Source organism: Batrachochytrium dendrobatidis (genome assembly GCF_000203795.2).
Source record: "Batrachochytrium dendrobatidis JAM81 unplaced genomic scaffold BATDEscaffold_2, whole genome shotgun sequence".
Lineage (NCBI taxonomy): Eukaryota > Fungi > Chytridiomycota > Chytridiomycetes > Rhizophydiales > Batrachochytrium > Batrachochytrium dendrobatidis.
The window spans coordinates 444,782-461,540 of record NW_006281100.1 but is presented as its reverse complement, the minus strand read 5'-3'; the positions used below and the strand labels follow the sequence as shown (position 1 = coordinate 461,540).

Sequence of the window (16,759 nt, the reverse complement as noted above, 5' to 3'; positions counted from 1 at the left end):
CATTGTCTGCTACTAGCTCACATAATGAGGCTAGCTTATATTCTAAACACAGGTCAGAAATACCAACTCCTCAAACCGCATTTCAAACCAACTATACGAGATTGCCATCATCAAGTAATCCATATCAACAACTATCTGATCTAGCCTGCAAGCAAGATATTCAAGTAGATGAAGACTTGTCTTTTATCGTCGAGGGAAGAATTGTTACCCCAATGAGTCTTGCCATTTATTATTTTTTATGCATCATCACAGGTGGAGCGTACCTACTGCTTTGTCGCTGGTATATTCAACTGGAAGTCAAGACTCGAACTCGATCCTGCATACTGCAACAGGCATCGCATGTTTATTTGATCAACCATTGGGGTGAACAGTCATTAGAACCAGTCAGAAAAGCCACGTTCGCGGGAAAATTATCCAGTGCATTTCCACAACATTTCGATCCGTCCCTTCCAGTCTCTCAGATCCCACAAGATATATTACTTTCTTATCTCATGTACTTTGAGTATCGTTATTTCAAGTTCATTCTTGACCCTGTCTCTGGAAAATTTTTGCCCAATTATATCTGGCGAGATCCCAAATGGCAATCAGTAAATTATATTACAAGCAATAGGGATTCAAACCTAGAAATTTCCCGCAAAGTCACCTTGTTTGGATCTAATACCATCAATATCAAGGAAAAGTCGACATTTCGACTGTTAGTGGATGAAGTCCTGCATCCGTTTTTTGTGTTTCAAATTGCAAGTATTATTCTATGGTGTTTGGATTCCTATTACCAATACGCCATCTGTATTTTGATCATCACCACAACTTCTGCTCTTGCTACATTGATTGACACCAAGGGTATGCTGCGTCGTATTCGTGAACTCAGCCGCTTTTCCTGCCAAGTTCGGTACTGGCGCGATGGGGCTTGGTCCTATGGCAGATCCGAAGAACTTGTTCCAGGCGACTTGTTTGAGTTGGAATCGGGTCAGATTCCAATTGTTCCATGCGATGCCATCTTGCTTGTTGGGGATTGCATTGTCAATGAGAGTATGCTCACTGGTGAAAGTCTGCCTGTTTCAAAATCTCCTGCTACGGATCAAGATATTTGTGCAATCAACTTTGAAGAAGAAGAACCTTCTAGCAGTAGTCGCATGTCTCGTTTCTTTTTGTTTTCAGGAACAGAGATGATTCGTGTACGTCCAGGTATTACCAGATCTGACCGTACTGTTGATGGCGATAGTATACATAGTCCATCATTGGCCAATTTAGTAGACCAACCCACGACAATTCAAGATCCACTTGCTACCCGCCGTGGTGCTGTTGCTGTTGTTGTGCGTACTGGATTCAATACTACCAAAGGTAGTCTTGTTCGATCCATCTTGTTTCCACGGCCCAACAAATTCAAGTTTTACCAAGATTCATTTCGGTTTATTGGAGTGTTGGCCATAATTTCTGGACTTGGATTTACTTCATCACTTTACTTTTTTATCCAACTTGGCATGCCTTGGACAACTATTATGCTTCGCGCACTAGATCTAATCACCATTGTTGTGCCACCAGCATTGCCAGCAACGCTTGCCATTGGAACGAGCTTTGCCATGAGTAGGCTACGTCAGACAAATATCTTTTGTACCAGTCCACCCAGAGTCAATATCTGTGGCAAGATCAATGTCATGTGCTTTGATAAAACAGGAACTTTGACTCAGGAAGGCTTGGATGTTTTGGGAATAAGATTTACATCGCCGTGTTTACACAAGGGAGAGACGCCATTTGAAGATGTACCTCAACCTAATGCACCTACACGGTTTTCTGGTTTGCATCGCAATATGGATGCGTTGGTTCCAGCATTTGCTACCAATCAAAGAATTGATTTTAGTAACAAACCTACGAAAGGAAGCATGAACATGCCATCACCATCACCCCGCACTAGCTATAGTTCTGGTGGACCATTGAATGTTTCATATAGCGCAAATCAATCAGGTGTTTCTTTATTTTCTCCGCGTGAATTGGCAATGGGAGGTGTAACCACAATTGAATCCGAGCATACTTATCCACTGATTGTGTGTGCCATGGCAACGTGTCACTCTATCAAGGTTGTCAAAGGAGCATTGGTGGGCGATCCACTTGATTTACGCATGTTTGATTTTACTGGATGGCATCTTGAAGAAGACGCAAACACACAACCAAGCGGATTTTTCCGACGAAGATTGAGCCGAACTCATTCAATTGGTTCTGGACAGTCTCATCACGCAGCCGCCATGATGGTAGTGCGACCATCATGGGTTCCTGATTTTGACACTGTAGTGAATGGATCGCGATATGGAGGAAGAGTAGGTTCAGAGGAAGTCTTTACAGAGCTAGGTGTTGTGCGTGAATTTGAATTTATAAGTCGCTTGCGACGTATGAGTGTCATTGTTCGTCAAATGCGGTACTGGAGCAGCATGTACTCACCTGGCTTAGCCGACTCCGCGACAACTCCTTCATCCGTTGCGTCCAAGGATATGAAAGTATTTGTCAAGGGTGCACCAGAGGTTATGCGATCAATTTGTATTTCATCGTCACTTCCACCTGATTTTGACGAACAGTTGCGTAATTACACTCATCATGGCTACAGAGTCATTGCTTGTGCATGGCGCAAACTTGAGAGTATGACGTGGTCTAACATGATGAAACTGAAACGATCAGCAGTAGAATGTGATTTGCATTTTCTTGGGTTCATTGTGTTTGAAAACAAGTTAAAAGCAGGTACTACTCCGGTTATTCAAACACTTCACAAGGCTAAAATCCGACAAGTGATGTGTACAGGTGACAGTTTACTGACGTCGATTTCAGTGTCGCGCGAATGTGGATTAATCGATCCAGAAAAAACGGTTTATGTGCCAAGGTTTGTTGAGGGTGAGGCACATGAAGAGTTTGCAAGGATTATATGGGAGGATGTCGATAAGAGTGGAAGTGTTCTTGATGGTGAATTTTTAAAGGTATCGGTTTGATGTTATGTTTGAAGCTTGTCAAACTGTGCGATTGCCATCTTGTTTTAATTATTTGGTTTTAATTTAGCCTGTTCTACCAACTGGACATCCACTTGCGCGAAGATCGTCGAGTAGTTTAGCACGGTCTACTTCTAGACTTCAACAAAGCTGGGCAGAATCTTTGGAAATCCAACTCAATAATTATGAGCTTGCCATTACAGGTGACGTGTTTCAATGGATGCTTGATTTTAGTAACGATGAGACGTTTGAGAGGGTAAGCTACTGGCATGGAGTTAGACTCGATTATTTGTGCATGAATAGCCAGCATATTTATTTGGTTGATTTTGCTTGATAGATGCTAGTAAAATGTCAAGTTTTCTCTCGAATGTCGCCGGATCAAAAACACTTTTTAGTGGAAAACCTTCAGCATCTGGGATACTGTGTTGGGTTTTGTGGCGATGGTACCAACGATTGTGGTGCACTCAAGGCAGCCGATACGGGACTATCGCTCTCTGAGGCAGAGGCTTCTGTTGCGGCTCCTTTTACATCCAAATCCAGCGATCTTGAATGTGTTTTGCGAGTGATTCGCGAAGGTCGTGCTGCTCTTGTTACTTCCTTTAGCTGCTTTAAATACATGGCACTTTATTCTTTAATCCAATTCACGACGGTGTCCCTCCTCTACTCTATCGGCCAGAACATTGAGGATTTTCAATTCATGTACATTGATCTGATGCTGATCATCCCCATTGCTGTATTTATGGGCCGCACAGGACCTTACTCGAGCATAGCTAGTAAACGTCCTACAGCGAGTTTGGTCAGCAAAAAGGTACTGACAAGTCTAATTGGACAAGTTATTATTCAAGCTACGTTTCAATTTTTTGTCTTTTTCTGGGTACGCAGTCAGCCATGGTATTATAAAGGCAAGGCAGATATGGAGAATCAGACATACTCTAGTTTTGAAAACACATCGGTATTTCTAGTGAGTTGTTTTCAGTATATTATTGTTGCTGTGGTGTTTACTGTTGGGCCGCCGTATCAAGAAACGATTTGGAAAAATGGTACGTTTTTGTTGTAATTGGCTATTCAAGATGCCATGCCTGATCCAACTGATACGTAAGCAGTAGATCCAGTTTGGTGTCGTTCTAAAATGTGATACTAACAAGCCATGTGTTTCATTTTGATGGGTATATTATAAACGAAAATCAGTTCCATATGTAACAACACTAGCTTTACTGAGCATACTTACAACAATTGTCACAATATGTCCAACCAACTGGATGATTGAACAACTCGGAATTCTCGTAATGCCGATCCAAGCGCGGTGGTTCATTTTATTACTTGGAGCACTAAATCTGGCTGTATCTCTAGCATTAGAGCATGGTATATCGCCCCTAATATCCCAAATGGTGGGCCGTTTTATAGACCATATCAGCTACTCAAGCGATTGCTCAAATGGAGTAGGGCACGGATCACGAATGACGGACCAACTCTTGCGAGTCAAGGTTAGAAAATGGAAGGATCGAGGCAAGATATTTAAAGTGATTCTCGAAGACTTTAAAGTGCATTCTGCCATTTCATGACACATTCATGTCCACCTTTGAAAATTAAACGTATTTCATATTTTACCAGAAATGGCTGTGATAACAGCAGTTTGTTTAGTAGAGGCTGGCATTCCACAAAACAGAATATGATAATAAATGGTAATGCAGTAAAATTTATCAAACTTTGAATCTAGTCCGACTTGCATTGTAGCAAGTATTTGAAAGTGTCTACGCCCGAATTGCAAGCTTCAATGTTGGCCCGGCTGAATGGAAACTAAACGAATGTTTGCATCATGTCTGTTTCAGTAAATCTTACACTTGTTCAATCTACAAGTAAACACTGGACGACCAGCATGGACAGTTGTATTCCATTTACGTGAATATGGTGGTAAATATCAAGGGTTGGATTTGAAGGAAACAGGGCCACATGCTCACACCAATGCTTGTTGAACCTGCTTGCAAGCTTCCCTTCACAATTTATGCTTAGCTTGATCAAAAGATTTGAGTCATATTTTGCAAATGTTGCGTCGTTTTGATTACAGGTTGCGTCAATCTCAATCACCATGAGCATAGACAAGAACTATAAAGTAAGACGAGAACGCTGACGTTTACCATCAAATACACCTGCATCCAACTAATTCTGATAGTCTTATCAATTCAAATGGCACTTTACAAAGGAATCACTAAGCTCCCGCTCGAGGTCTACCCCATTGCGTTTATGGTATCGTGCGCTCTAGGTTTTGGCTCTTATATTGCATTCAAAAAGATAGCATACGACGGTGACATGCGTTTCCGTCCCAATCAGGGCATTAAGGACTGGACTGAGCGTCTCGAAACTCTTAAAAAGTCCAGCAACTAAACATCTCGATACCCGACTCTTGGCAGTTGTGCTGCCTCTCGGTTCCGGCCTTTTTTGGGCGAATATTTACCTTTTTGATGGTCACATCTGCTCGACCCATTCCCACCACTGATTTCCAATTTCTTGCATATAATTAAAGTCTTTGAAAGTGTTTCAATTCTGATAAATTGATAGTGTTGGTTAGAAGAGTTAGTCTAGTGTGTGGCTAGTAAGCAATCATTGCGAGTCGTCAGGGCTGCTTCCTGCTTTGAAATTGAAATTTATTTTGGAATTTATTTTGGAATTTTTGAACTTGTAAAATTGGTTGCAAAGTTGTTGAATCATTACCAATGGCAACTCCTATTGTCACTGTAGATGAGCGTAATGTAGTCAATCTCAGAAAGTCGGCTGATATAGCCCACTCCAACTTGAATATTCCAGCCAGTTCGCTTGCATTGGCATTGTGTTCTTCCTGTATGATTATGCTGGCTTCTGGCACGGCGTATCTATTTTCATTATATGGGCCTCAACTATCTACCAAACTCAATCTCAATCAAAGTGAAACAGCTTTTATTGCTATATGCGGAAACACTGGCATCTTTATCAGTGGTCCATTGATGGGGTGAGTTGGAATCATCTTTACTATGTATTTGTAACCAGCAAACGTGAATGCTCGAATATCGGTGGATACATTCTGTTGTGATTGGATAAGCAGCTCCGTTGTTTTGACAAATCAAACGCCTATTGGTGGTTTCTAACCTCTATCTGTTTGGATAGATCATTAGTTGACAAGTATCGATCAAGACCACAGCTGCTCGTCCTTGCTGGTGGATGTATAATCGCATCAGGCTATATTTCCGTTGCAGCAATCTATAATGGTTACATTCCACAGCCACACTTTTTAATCATGGCATTTATTTTTCTGTGCATTGGGGTTGGAAGTGCTGCATGCTATCATTCGGCTCTTGCAGTCAATTATCGGATTTGGCCTGCTCAACATCGGGGGTTTGCTGTGGGTGTAAACGTTGGGTTTTTTGGACTCTCGGCATTTGTATTTGCAAATATGTCCAACATATTTCAAAAGATCAAACACAAGGAAAAATCAGTGCTGGATGTCGGAGCTTATTTGGAGGCTGTTGGCATCATCTGTTTGCTGTTGAGTATATTTGGCGCGGCTACCATGATCACTCGAGAGGAATTCGAAGCTCCATCCGTTGAAATCGACTCCAGTTCATATACCACACGGTTTTACTCGGCAGCTAGAGAAAATGACAGCAGTCCAAATCAAACAGCAGTATCATTACTGGTTAGCGCCGAGACGCACTTATCCGAGACCACACCACTCTTGCGTAGATGTAGACGGCAAGATTCGTGTGATCATGCACTTGTTGATGCTGGGCTTCAACCTATTGCAGATCCAGATAATTTGATGGAAGATATTGAAGAGGAAGTTTCAAGCAGCAGCTCAACTCCACAGATTCATTCTCCAGCCGAATTTGAAATCGAAGATATATCCTGTTTTGTATTTGCAGATACATATCTACTTGCCACGGTAATGCTGCTCCTCATTGGTGTTTGTCTCATGTATTACAACAACGTTGGTGCCGTCATATTGTCTCTATCACCAATGGATCAAGACTCGTCGCATCCTGATGTTCACTGGGCTCAGCGCATTCATGTAATTGTCTTGTCGCTTTTCAGTTTTGGCAGTCGGATCTCAGTTGGTTTAGCAGCAGACTATTCATACAGATACCTATCTGTTCCTCGTGCAGCATGGCTTCTTTTTTCGTCTTTGATGGGAGCGGCTGCATCTGTAACATTAATACTTGCAACCACGCTCGATCAAGTCATGATCGCGTCGGTGTTCTTTGGCATCTCCTTTGGTGGAATATGGACCATTATGCCTGTGCTTATTGGCGAGTACTTTGGCTTTAAGCGTTTTGGTCAAAACTGGGGATGGATGACCGTTATGCCTGCCTTTGGCGGGCCCATCTTTTCTACACTGTTTGGTATAGTGTATGACTATTCCACCTTGCACGGAAATGGAGTCGACCTGCCTTCAGGAATAGTATGCAAAGGAAATGCTTGTTTTTCTGACAGTTTTATCGTGGGGTCGAGCATGCTCTGTATCTGTGTTGTATTGACGTCTATTGTATGTGTGCGACGACGTTTGCTGTGATTTATTCGCGCAGAATGGGATACTGAATAAGGATGTTAAAGTATAATAAACAGTTGTCTACTATTTCAACTTTTATTCGTTGTCGTGGGCATCACAGCCAATATCCACCCTTGGTTTGTTTTTAAAAGTCAACATGGAGATGAATGGTTGAGCGTTTTCCGATTATATTAGATGGAACAAGATCGCAAATATCGAATAAATCCTATCTCGAAACACTTTATATTATCCTCTCGCACATAGGCTTTTACCTGAACAAGATCTAGAAGACAGGGCTAAACGTTGCTATTTATTACCAGTATAATGTCACTCATACATATCACAGAAGCATTTGTAAGCTATTTATATAATCTACTATTCTTTTAAACCCTTTTTCTGCCAACTCTCCTAGTTCTCAATCGCAAGACTATCTTTTGATTCCTGTGTGTTATACGACTATGTTTGCATATCAAATTATCCATTGTTCATATATTCAATTTAAAGATCGTGCACTAACAACCGCACAATCAAATAGATGCAAAATGTCGAAATAGCGCCTTGGAAATCCAATACTCCACTAGCATTCATAGAAAGCGTTGTTTTTGTCTGTGCCTCGTTGGATTATATTATCTTTACTATCTTATTTTTGGTGAATCTGGTATCGACGTGGCAACATGTTTCGACTTCTCAAAAGGTATAAAGTACCAAGGCATGCTGACACTGCACTTGTTCAGGGGTGGAGCAATTCGTAGCATGCTTTGTATTCGCGTTGACTAGTAATTTAAACAGTGCTTGAGCCCAAGCCAGACCAATGCTAACGCTTTTCCTATGAATTCGTGTAGATTACATCGTTTTTGATCATATTGGTGTTTATGGCATTGCGAGTCTTTTATATCCCAGCACTGCTACTACTGGTTCCGTCTTCCTACATTGTTCAATTTGAATTTCGTACCATTCTTGTAAGTAGAGTAAATCTGTTTGAATGCATGCCACTGCATAATGGCATGGACCACTGTCACTAAATAACACTATAATGTATGAATTCGGTTATAATATATAGTTTTCTGTGACATGCATTGCTGCAGTGTATGTAATGACATTCTTAATCCCCATGGCGATTGGTATTTGGGGTGCATTCAAGTTTGAGGCGTGGCCATCCAAAGCAAACACCGAAGCAGCTAATGGAAAGCTCGTGCACATGCTAGGTTCAGGAAAACTGTCTCAAATGGTAGTGTGCTTTTATATCTATGGGCTCGTAACTAATCGCGAGTGTGTACCTATTGACATTTATTCATACACATCGTGATATCAAGGTGATAATGATCCAAGTGAATAACGAAGAAGTTCATGCTGTTATTCGTACAATCAAGTCAATTGTGAGAAGCACTTATGATCCACGATATCTTGTGGTGCATATCGGATTCAATTCGGATGAGCAAAGCAAAACGTATTTGCAGATTGTTCAGTTTTTGAGTGGCAAGCGTCAGCATCCTGCCCAAGGGTATCCTCTTCGTCACCCCATTGAGCACGAAAGCGTCCAATTTGTACTTCATAGGGGTAAAGGACACGGACAGGTATACTAGTTGGTTGAGAGCTGAACTGTTTACATTAACCAGCATGCTGACTTTTTATAATCCATTGGTTGTGCTAGGGAGTTGTGTATTCTGAGATCCAGCAAACATTCAAAGGAATGAACCATCGTACTTTTTTGGTCTCGGTGGATGCGGATATGATCTTGTACGAGGATTGTCTTGTGGAAATGGTTTATAGCATGGAAAACCGTGCAAAGGCAGTTGGTGTTACTGGATTTATTACTGGAACGTAAGTTGTTTTACAGAATACACGCTGTCAGTTTGCCAAATGTTCGAGGCTGATGATTTACTTGGAATCGAACACGACATTGTAGATGTCCTAGTCGTGGAAGTGCGTTTCGTCATTTTCAAGAGGCCGAGTTTGTTGCAGAGCAAATGGTGGATCGATCTCTTGAAATGGTATTTGGGAATTCAGCCAGTGTTCCTTGCTCCTTGGTATGTCACTTTAAATTTTACAATCATAAGCTTTCTTGTCAAGACTAACTTTCGATTCTTCCACCAACAATCCAACTTCTCACTGATATAGATCATGGTAAATCTGGCCGAATTCGAAAAAATTGCCAAATCTTACTTGACTGATGTTAAATCGGACAACTTTGAGCACTTGGGTCAGGAACGGCTCATTCTGTTTATTTTGACCCAGCAACACAAGTCGACTTTTCTCAAGTTTTGTTCCAACGCACGAGTAAAAACTGAAGCTGCAACATCATGGAGCGCGGTATTTGAGCAAGAGCATAGATGGCATATGCCATACTTGTACAACAAGGTGCTTTAGTACATGTTTGCTATATAGCCACGACTTTGAGTCTAACTTTTGACGAATTTGGTAATAGGCTCACTTTATGGTTGACATGAATCTATGGATTGGATTGCCTATTGTGCAGACATTTAAGCTTCTTCGTACAAGTGTTTGCTCAATGCATCTGTTTTTTCATCTTGCCATACTCCAGATTTGGACTAGTAATTCCTCTATAAAAGAAGCTACGTCTAGTATCTGGCTGGCACCTATAGCCATATGGATTATGTACTCTACCTTTGCCATTGCTATAAAGCGAGTTTCCATCATAACCATGTTTCCGTTGACTCTTATTGTGAATCCATGGATGCGTAAGCTGCAATGTTTTTTCATATTTCACTGTTTGTATTGCAAATCTTGACTCATGCTGTTCAATTCAATGTCTTAGGTTTGCTTATCAATAGTATCAACATGATCAGACAGCAAATGACAAACCGTCCTATTCCTAAAAAGTATGTTTTTATAGATGCCTTTACTACCGTTTTTAGGAATAATGATTAGCGATTGCTTACTTGTGCACTATTTAAATGGTTAGACAAGCTGTATTGAAAAATATTCAGGTAGGATACAACGTCAAATCAGAAGCCAAAAGATCCATAGAGCTCGAGTCCAACATAGTGACAAGCACGCCGCGACCGGAATCTGTCCAATCCAAGCCCACAGGTACATCAACGACTTCATCGACCACCTCTATGTCGCAAAAATTGCATAGCTGCAAGAGTTTTGATAGTCTGCAAGAGCCTGAGCCTGCCAAGCCACAACATGGTACAGCGATTGCTCGACTTGTACGGACTTCTTCCATGCGTGGACTAAAATCTACTGGGCTAAGTTCAAATGCATCTTCTACAGTCACATCTGGTCATTCCAAGGTAGCAACATGCCATTTAGTTTATATTACCAAGTTTATTTGATACACGCGGTTGTTTAACCAACTTTTGATGGTATGATTTGGTTTAGGGCACTTCTGGATCGCAAACATTACATAGATCCAACTCTGCCAACTTCAAGCTATTTGGACGTAGTTGATCATGCTAGATTTGATGTTTGAACGAGTGTCTTTGGACATTCCCATCCCTTTGTTGCTAGCCGTAATGGAGTAATTATTAAGATTAAACATTGATGATTTAAAGTTTATACTATTAGTAATCCATAATTGGACACAGTGGGCATATATAAGACATGGAATAGGTTGAAGTCAATTGAAACTGGCAATTTCCAAAAGCAAAGCAATAGTCCTCAAGTTAGTTTGCATTGGCTCGAACATTTCTTGTAGCATTACAGGATTGCAAAGCTAGTTGGACAGGCAAATGACGACACAGTATGAGCTCTACCGACGGTCATCACTTGGTATGGCTCTAACTGACACTCTGGATGAGCTGATTCAGGATGGCCATATTGACCCACAGACAGCCATGAAGGTTCTCTCTCAGGTTGGTTGGCTATAATATATTGGCTGTATATGATGCATTTATGTCTGGGAAAGCAGCAATTTGCAAGATAGTTCTACTACAGCACTATTGTAGACCCACTGACTCTGACAGCTGGATATTAATGGACCTTAGTTTGACTTGAGTTTCGCAGAGGCTCTCCATTCCAAGGTCAAGAGCAAGGCAACCATCAAGGTAACCCAGCTTTTATAGTCATGCTTGGTTTGGAAGTCAGGTTGGCCTTTTAAACCGATAGTTGGTTATACTGTGTATTGACAGATCACTTTATTGCTGATATTTGGAAACATAAATCATACTATTAGGGACATTTGCATATATATCGGCTTTGTGACGACGTATGGACCTTTATTGTAGAAAATCCAGCGTTTCGATTTGAAAACGAGACAGTGACAGCCAACAAGATCAAGGTTGTAGCATGCAAGGCCAGTACTGCTGCTTAGAGCAATATATACTGGATGCTCTCAGTTTTAGTCCAAACGAGATTCGAGTATGCTGTTTCAAATGAAGACCTCTTAATAGTACAGATCAAACTGTTTACCTGCATTGATTGTTTCACTTGTGACCCTCGACAATGAGAATGAGAATGGAAGGATGGAATGAAGTGAAAAATAGTTAGTGGCCATCAGTGTTTATCATGTTTTTGGAAAGTATTCACGCAAGTTCATTCAACCACATTTGTGTGATTGGCTTTGCTACTTTTGTAACAATCACCACCAGATCCACAGTACCATTTTGGAGTTTGAGAAAGAGAGGTTGAGAGTTGCAGGTTTACATTGTAGACTACAAGCTTGCTTTGCCATCTTTATTAGTGTCAAATCTTGACCGTTTTGCAGTTGCCAACGTTGTCCTTATTACTCCAACATTGTGTCCTTATTACTTTATTGATTTGAATGATAGGATCATATACCACGGCGACAATCCGATTTGTTGGCACGATCAGTTTGTTGATCCCCTCGATTGAATATAGGATGTCACTCATTTGGTCTTGTTCTGACGCGATCTTTGGTGTTCCACCTACATAGTCCACATTAACCTAAATAATCGTGCGATTCTACAAACCAAACCCCCGCAGTTTCAAAAGGTTGCAACAATCTGCTTGATGCTGTCTAAATGGCTTCAACCCATGCCAAAATTAGATTGTTGAGATACAAACAAATATTCTTTTTTTGTTCTCATTCCATTGTCGCTATCCAAGCATAGGAATATTAGAATGTAATGGAATTCATCAAACCTGTCTATGCCAATGATAAAGAAATCAAAAGATGATTTATATATGGTCATGGAGAGATCGTAGTATATGCTTAAAGGGTGGCAGAATACAAGTTTGGTATAAATAAGTGGAAGCCAGCACAGAAGCTCAAGTGTTTCGTTTTACGTGAATATGGCTGTATTTGAAGGGTCAAATCTTGTTGAAGATTACTCATTTGCTGATGTTCAAACTTGGCTTTTGTAAAGCAGATAAAGTTCGATATTAAAGTCTGAGGATCATCCTCTACATATTTGATTCTCTGCCCTACCAGTAATCCCAATTGAAACCCATACTACTAATCATTACTTACATGGCACCTTCAACATCACTACAGTTCCTTGAGCTTCCAGGCTCAAATGGCTACATTCATGGTCTGTATGGACTGGAAGCATGCACCGTCCGTGGTCTTATCCGCATTCAGCATCCTATCCAAAAACCTCTCTACATCAAGCGGTTAAAACTCACTCTTAAAGGTCTTCTCTGGACTCGCTTTCTGGACACAGTCGTATCTTTTGACATGGTTCGTAGAGAAAAGGTTCTATTTGAAATATGCGTTGATGTCCTCCAGGATGCCGAAATCGACAAAAATGAAATCAATATATTGAGCGGAATACTGGATGTTCCTTTTGAAATTGCATGGCCATTGCATGATCCTGTAACCAATGGGCATGGTCCAAGCCATCAACTTCTTCCACCATCATGCACAGTATTTGGCCAGAGCGGATCGCTGCATCATTATCAGTCCAATGTCGAGTATACATTAACTGCAACTCTAGTTGAAAGTGCAGTGCCATTGTCTTCAACAAAATCAGGAAATTCTCTAAATTCTAGTACAGCCGACTTGGATACAGCAGATGGTTCATCTGGCCATCGATCGGGATTTTCTGCATCACTTGGCGCAGCAGCAGCAACCTTTGGGCTTGGATCGCTTTTTGCACCTCCAGTTCGAACCTGCATATTGCCTATTTCTCCATTTGTTGTTTATGATGCACGGATGCTGCCTATCATTATGCATCCAGATCCACGGAGATGGCGATCTTCACCTGGTATGGTACCAATTGAATATGACATTGAAGTGGGTCCTATCGCACTTGGACCCAACGATCCAATTCGGTTTGCATATAGGATGATTGTTGATAGCGAGTCTGCCAGACTGGGTGTACGAGTTAAAAAAGTTACATTTATACTCAAGGAAACTCATATTGTTGGGGAAGATCGATGTTGTATTATGGATGACCAGCAGCAGTACTATCATATCCACCAGCCGCCTGCTCGGGTTAAAGGTGTCACAGAGCTTTTGCGTTGGGAGCACACAGAATATAATCCAATTTCACAATCCGATTCCGTTGCAACAGGAAAACCTGAATCAGGATATTTGCGCGATTCGACTACTGCTGGTTCAGCCTCTGGACTTCGTGCAAGTTCATCTTCTGGACCTCGGCTATCATCATATCAGAATTCATCTTTGAGTCGTCAAGTCTCGTTTCAGCAGAATACCGCTGCATTTGAACTTCTCCCACTACGTGAATCACAAAAGTCTGTCGAGGTCATGTCACGTCCGGGCACACGCGGTGGAGCAGGCGACGGATTGTATGTTGAGAATGAAACCACACTTTATATACCCTCTCTAGGAGGATTCACAGCTACCACAGCAAAACCCGTTATACCTTCAGAAAATTACATTTGCCAAAAACTGAATCCGCGTGAAGCCATTTTACAAGTACGACATAGTGTACATGTTACTATTGATTTTATTGAAGCCGAGCGTATCTCGATTGAAAGCGGCGTGTATTTACTCTCTGTGGGTCATGAGGAGTGTGCGTATGTGTTGGATAACCATCCTGAGATTCTCCCAACTTTAGACTACGATAAAATTGTTGGAATAGAAACTTGGGTTCCAGAATACTCTGCTCAAGACCAAGTGTTTATGGATTCTTGTTCATCTTTGCTTCATTCACAACAGCATGATTCGGATAGCTATAGTAGCCATTCATTCCATCCAGTCGTACCAGAAAGAAGCCATTCGATAGATACCACGCATTCTTTATTGCCACATCGTCAGTCAGATGCTCAATCTATAATTTCAGACGACATGTATTCTACAGATACTGATTTATACGGAGATTCTAATCCATCCCGTAATATGATACCCGACTCACCTACACCGCGCTATGAAGATATTATGCGTGCACCGATATCCACACAGTCATCCGTAACGACGACCAAGTTGGATAATAATGACACCAGTCATAACTACCTTGATAATAATAGTAATAATATATCAGTTTCGCACGATAGATTGTATCAGCCCTACTCAACTGAATCTCTTCCGTCAATACCTTTAAACTCGGCCGCTTGTATATCTCACTCACCTGATTCTACTACTAGTAACTCTGACCGCTCACCCATGACTGTGTTGAAATCGACTTCATTGGCCAATTCAAATGAGGATCAAAATGCTATTCGTGATCCGTTGACATGGTTTGCATCTGAACCCCCATCGATTATGCCCTTGGAAGAAGCTTTATCCGAGGCAATGCAGGATTTATTGGATACACGTGTGCAACTTTCAACTGGTCGAAGCAGAGTGGGTCGATACTCTGTTCACTTGCATGGCAATACCAGCAACTACCGTGATCGTGATACTCGAAGCGACAGTCTTTTATCATATGGATCAAACTGCTACTATGGTGGTTCAAATCAATTGAGTCATGGAGACAGTCATATAGGAGAGACTAATGAAGATACTAGTCAATACCTTAGTTGATCTGGAATTGAAGAGGGTTGTAGGCATTCTGATCCAGCTTGGTGGGTGTAAACAGACTTTCAGTACAGTTTTTTTAATAGATTATTTTTGTACCTGTTTTTTTATTAAAACTAATGGTTTTTAAACATTTATTACTATTACTTTATGTATATTGATGCTCGTTGGTGTTTATTTGATATTTAGACATTGTCCATATAAGCCGCTCATTAATTCCACAAATATACACAGCATTTTAGCTAAACAAGATGATATTTTTTGCATACCGAGTTTTCATCACACAGTTATAATTGCCAATGATACTTGAATCATATAGTGTTTGTATCGCGAAGGAATTGAAATCGTTGAATCAAATTGTCTTGCTGAACCTGAAGCCATTCTTGATGTTGCTTTACATTCTGTCGATGCAAGCCAAGTTCCACAGTTATATCTTGATAAAACTGCTCATTCTTTTTCACGATTGAATTAAACGTAGCCAGTTGCTGAGCCATGGTTTCACAAAGCAAAGTAAATTCATTGGCAAGATCAGACAAAGACATTGTAGAAAGAGATTGAGTCCATAATGCATGAGGGTCTACCGATGACTGGACTATTGGCTGCTGCTCAAAATGATCAGGCTGATTTATGAGATTCGAGGATTGATGTGTTGGTAAATTTGATTCAAATTCAAGCGGAATGGATTCAAACTGGGGTTTAGATTGTTTTGCAACAGATTTTTGTGCACTGGAGATGGTGGGAGAAGCAATGTTGCACACTGGAGTAGCATGATCGTTTACAAAGAGTTGTGTAGTATGAGTGGATGTTAGAAAAGTGTTGCTTTTGATTTCATTCTCATGCTCTGTATCAGTTTTCAAATGCAACAAAGATGGGTGGTGGGGAGACACTGGAATGTGTGAGGCATTTTGTTTGTCCTGCGCTTGATCTTGTAGGTTGTATTCCAGATTACGTAACAGATCTCGCGTCGATGCCACGGCAGCCATCATTTCATCGCTATCAGATTCAGAGTTTTCGAGATCGTAGATCCCCGAGTCATTCATACGGATATGTTGTTGAGGCTGCTGTTCTTTATTTGATAAAGGACGGTGTGAAGATGCCTTGTATTCTTCAGATGGGGTATTACCAGCAGTACGCTTTTTGGAACTGTTATGGTGGGTTTGTGCTGGTGGATTGACTTTAAATCGATCAGATACAGTGTTTTTGTCGTGAGACATTTCCTGGCTAAACGAGATTCTCATAGACAAGGGATCAACTAGTGTGTTTCTGCTGCCAACATTTCTGGTTGTAGGAATGTCCGACTTATTTGCATTGGACATCTTTCTGGAAGAAATGGATTGGTATTTATAATTGGTAGTGAGCTTATTAGGACTAAGAGAACGCATATGAGACGTGCTAATTTGTCTACCAATTGTGCAAGTTTTGGAATTT

The 16,759-nt window shown here is 41.0% G+C and overlaps 7 protein-coding genes across 7 annotated transcripts; 6 read left to right on the top strand and 1 right to left on the bottom strand.

The window, feature by feature from the left end:
* Positions 1 to 212: 212 nt before the first annotated feature.
* BATDEDRAFT_9533 (uncharacterized protein) lies at positions 213 to 4,531 on the top strand (the record flags this gene model as incomplete). Its single annotated transcript, XM_006676458.1, has 6 exons — positions 213 to 1,203; positions 1,276 to 1,728; positions 1,963 to 2,946; positions 3,092 to 3,225; positions 3,307 to 4,009; positions 4,158 to 4,531. The coding sequence occupies 6 exons, from the start codon at positions 213 to 215 to the stop codon at positions 4,529 to 4,531; spliced, it is 3,639 nt and encodes a 1,212-aa protein (XP_006676521.1).
* A 622-nt stretch (positions 4,532 to 5,153) lies between these two features.
* On the top strand, positions 5,154 to 5,351 carry BATDEDRAFT_86492 (uncharacterized protein; the record flags this gene model as incomplete). The annotated part of the gene is made up of 1 exon (XM_006676956.1): positions 5,154 to 5,351. The coding sequence occupies one exon, from the start codon at positions 5,154 to 5,156 to the stop codon at positions 5,349 to 5,351; it is 198 nt and encodes a 65-aa protein (XP_006677019.1).
* A 329-nt stretch (positions 5,352 to 5,680) lies between these two features.
* BATDEDRAFT_86493 (uncharacterized protein) lies at positions 5,681 to 7,509 on the top strand (the record flags this gene model as incomplete). Its single annotated transcript, XM_006676955.1, has 2 exons — positions 5,681 to 5,952; positions 6,108 to 7,509. The coding sequence occupies 2 exons, from the start codon at positions 5,681 to 5,683 to the stop codon at positions 7,507 to 7,509; spliced, it is 1,674 nt and encodes a 557-aa protein (XP_006677018.1).
* Positions 7,510 to 8,020: 511 nt separating this feature from the next.
* Positions 8,021 to 10,899, top strand: BATDEDRAFT_22774 (uncharacterized protein; the record flags this gene model as incomplete). Its single annotated transcript, XM_006676559.1, has 11 exons — positions 8,021 to 8,179; positions 8,328 to 8,444; positions 8,546 to 8,713; positions 8,799 to 9,059; positions 9,137 to 9,306; positions 9,392 to 9,512; positions 9,604 to 9,843; positions 9,911 to 10,184; positions 10,262 to 10,325; positions 10,409 to 10,742; positions 10,831 to 10,899. 11 exons carry the CDS (start codon positions 8,021 to 8,023, stop codon positions 10,897 to 10,899), a joined length of 1,977 nt encoding a protein of 658 aa, XP_006676622.1.
* Positions 10,900 to 11,180: 281 nt separating this feature from the next.
* BATDEDRAFT_9833 (transcription initiation factor IIA subunit gamma) lies at positions 11,181 to 11,761 on the top strand (the record flags this gene model as incomplete). The annotated part of the gene is made up of 3 exons (XM_006676487.1): positions 11,181 to 11,303; positions 11,436 to 11,495; positions 11,624 to 11,761. The coding sequence occupies 3 exons, from the start codon at positions 11,181 to 11,183 to the stop codon at positions 11,759 to 11,761; spliced, it is 321 nt and encodes a 106-aa protein (XP_006676550.1).
* Positions 11,762 to 12,880: 1,119 nt separating this feature from the next.
* Positions 12,881 to 15,337, top strand: BATDEDRAFT_22773 (uncharacterized protein; the record flags this gene model as incomplete). Its single annotated transcript, XM_006676558.1, has 1 exon — positions 12,881 to 15,337. One exon carries the CDS (start codon positions 12,881 to 12,883, stop codon positions 15,335 to 15,337), a length of 2,457 nt encoding a protein of 818 aa, XP_006676621.1.
* A 305-nt stretch (positions 15,338 to 15,642) lies between these two features.
* On the bottom strand, positions 15,643 to 16,713 carry BATDEDRAFT_22772 (uncharacterized protein; the record flags this gene model as incomplete). Its single annotated transcript, XM_006676557.1, has 1 exon — positions 15,643 to 16,713. One exon carries the CDS (start codon positions 16,711 to 16,713, stop codon positions 15,643 to 15,645), a length of 1,071 nt encoding a protein of 356 aa, XP_006676620.1.
* Positions 16,714 to 16,759: the final 46 nt, after the last annotated feature.